The sequence below is a fragment of the Triticum aestivum genome, chromosome 6B, assembly GCF_018294505.1.
Source record: "Triticum aestivum cultivar Chinese Spring chromosome 6B, IWGSC CS RefSeq v2.1, whole genome shotgun sequence".
Taxonomy (NCBI): Eukaryota; Viridiplantae; Streptophyta; class Magnoliopsida; order Poales; family Poaceae; genus Triticum; species Triticum aestivum.
Genome location: NC_057810.1, coordinates 253,237,067 through 253,238,468, shown reverse-complemented (window position 1 = coordinate 253,238,468; position 1,402 = coordinate 253,237,067). Strand labels below are relative to the sequence as shown.

The following is a 1,402-nucleotide window of genomic DNA, read 5'->3' as shown; positions in this document are numbered from 1 at the left end:
CAATATCAACTAGATGTTCATGAAAAAAACATGATTTTTTTTAAAAAATCCAGTATTCAAAGTACATTCTGGAATTAGAAAAAAATATACATGATTTTTTTGAAATGTTTCCAAAATTAAAACAGGCCCGTAAATGATGAACGAAACGAAACATCACCTGTGTAGAAGTTTTAATAGGGGATCTGTAGAGGTCAATTTATGATTTTATTTAGTCCCTCGCATCGGGTAAAAAAAAGGCTTCCATGTTTCGTACGATGCTGAAGCCAAAAAATATTGACACAACTTTCTATGGGTTAGTTTTTGTAAACTATATAAAAATGACTAAATGTCTATTTTGCCTCCATACACAACTATGTCTATTCTGGTACCATGGTAATTGTTATGACAACCACCGCGACGCTAGGTCAAGATTATATACATCATTCATCAGCCTAGCTTAGGCAGGGTCCATCAATGCAGTTTACTCAGCCAAAACTAATTCGTTGTGGCGTCTTAGGAAATCAAATCGTGTTCAAACCATCACTTTTTTTTTGAAATGACTTTTCAAAAGTCTCTTATCTCATCATGACATCACTTAAACATAGTTTTTGAAATGACATTTTAAAAGCCCTTATCTCACCTTGGCATTTTAAAAGCCATTATCTACCACTCCTGCATAATTTGATAGTTTTTCTCCCGTTGCAACGCACGGGCATATTTGCTAGTTTTTCCCTACTAATAAAGCGCCTATTGCTTCTGGTCGTACGTCGTCTGTAATTTTGCAAAAAAGCACTTCTGTTTTTGACAATTCAACCCGCGGTCCCCGTTTAAGTGAAGCTGCAAAAATGATTCGTTTTTACAAAAACGCCCCTACGTTCGTAAGAATTCAGCCCGCGATCCTTTCTTTATCCAGACAGCTTCCTTTCCAGTGCAGCGGGGCGGCGCATTTCACGGGCAGCGGGGCGGCACATTTCAGCGGGGGCGACAGCTCCGGGTGGGCTCGTGGGCGACCGTGCTGCAGGAGGCTTCGCGCGAGCACCCGATCTCCCGTGTGTCCACCCCTGGGTTCTCGTCATCGCGCCGGCGGCTGCCCTTGCCGCCACTCTCCGTTCCTCTGCCTGAGGCAGAGGAGGCAAAAATAAAATCATCACCGCTTGGGATCAAACTCTCCACCTGCGAATCAGAGAGGATTCGACTTCATATTAGAAAAAGACAGTACCACCTCGCTACTTTAGTCATATTTCATCAATATATATGTGTGTGGGCGATCTGAAATCAACAAGCCGCCTCAAAATCAATCAAGGGAAGGAATTATTAAAGGAGAATCAGCTCGAGGGGACCTATCGACCAATTACCGTAGAACGGAAAGAATGGAAAAAGAAAGATTGGATCTGACCTGATGGTGGAGGTTTGGCACATCCAG

At 42.4% G+C, this 1,402-nt stretch overlaps 1 protein-coding gene across 1 annotated transcript in view; it reads right to left on the bottom strand.

The window, feature by feature from the left end:
* Positions 1–733: 733 nt before the first annotated feature.
* The window catches only part of LOC123136837 (uncharacterized), a gene marked incomplete in the record, with an annotated part of 1,358 nt that continues 689 nt past the window's right edge, over positions 734–1,402 (bottom strand). The window contains 2 exon segments of the mRNA XM_044556344.1: positions 734–1,152; positions 1,376–1,402. Coding sequence (XP_044412279.1) covers positions 952–1,152; positions 1,376–1,402 — 228 coding nt within the window.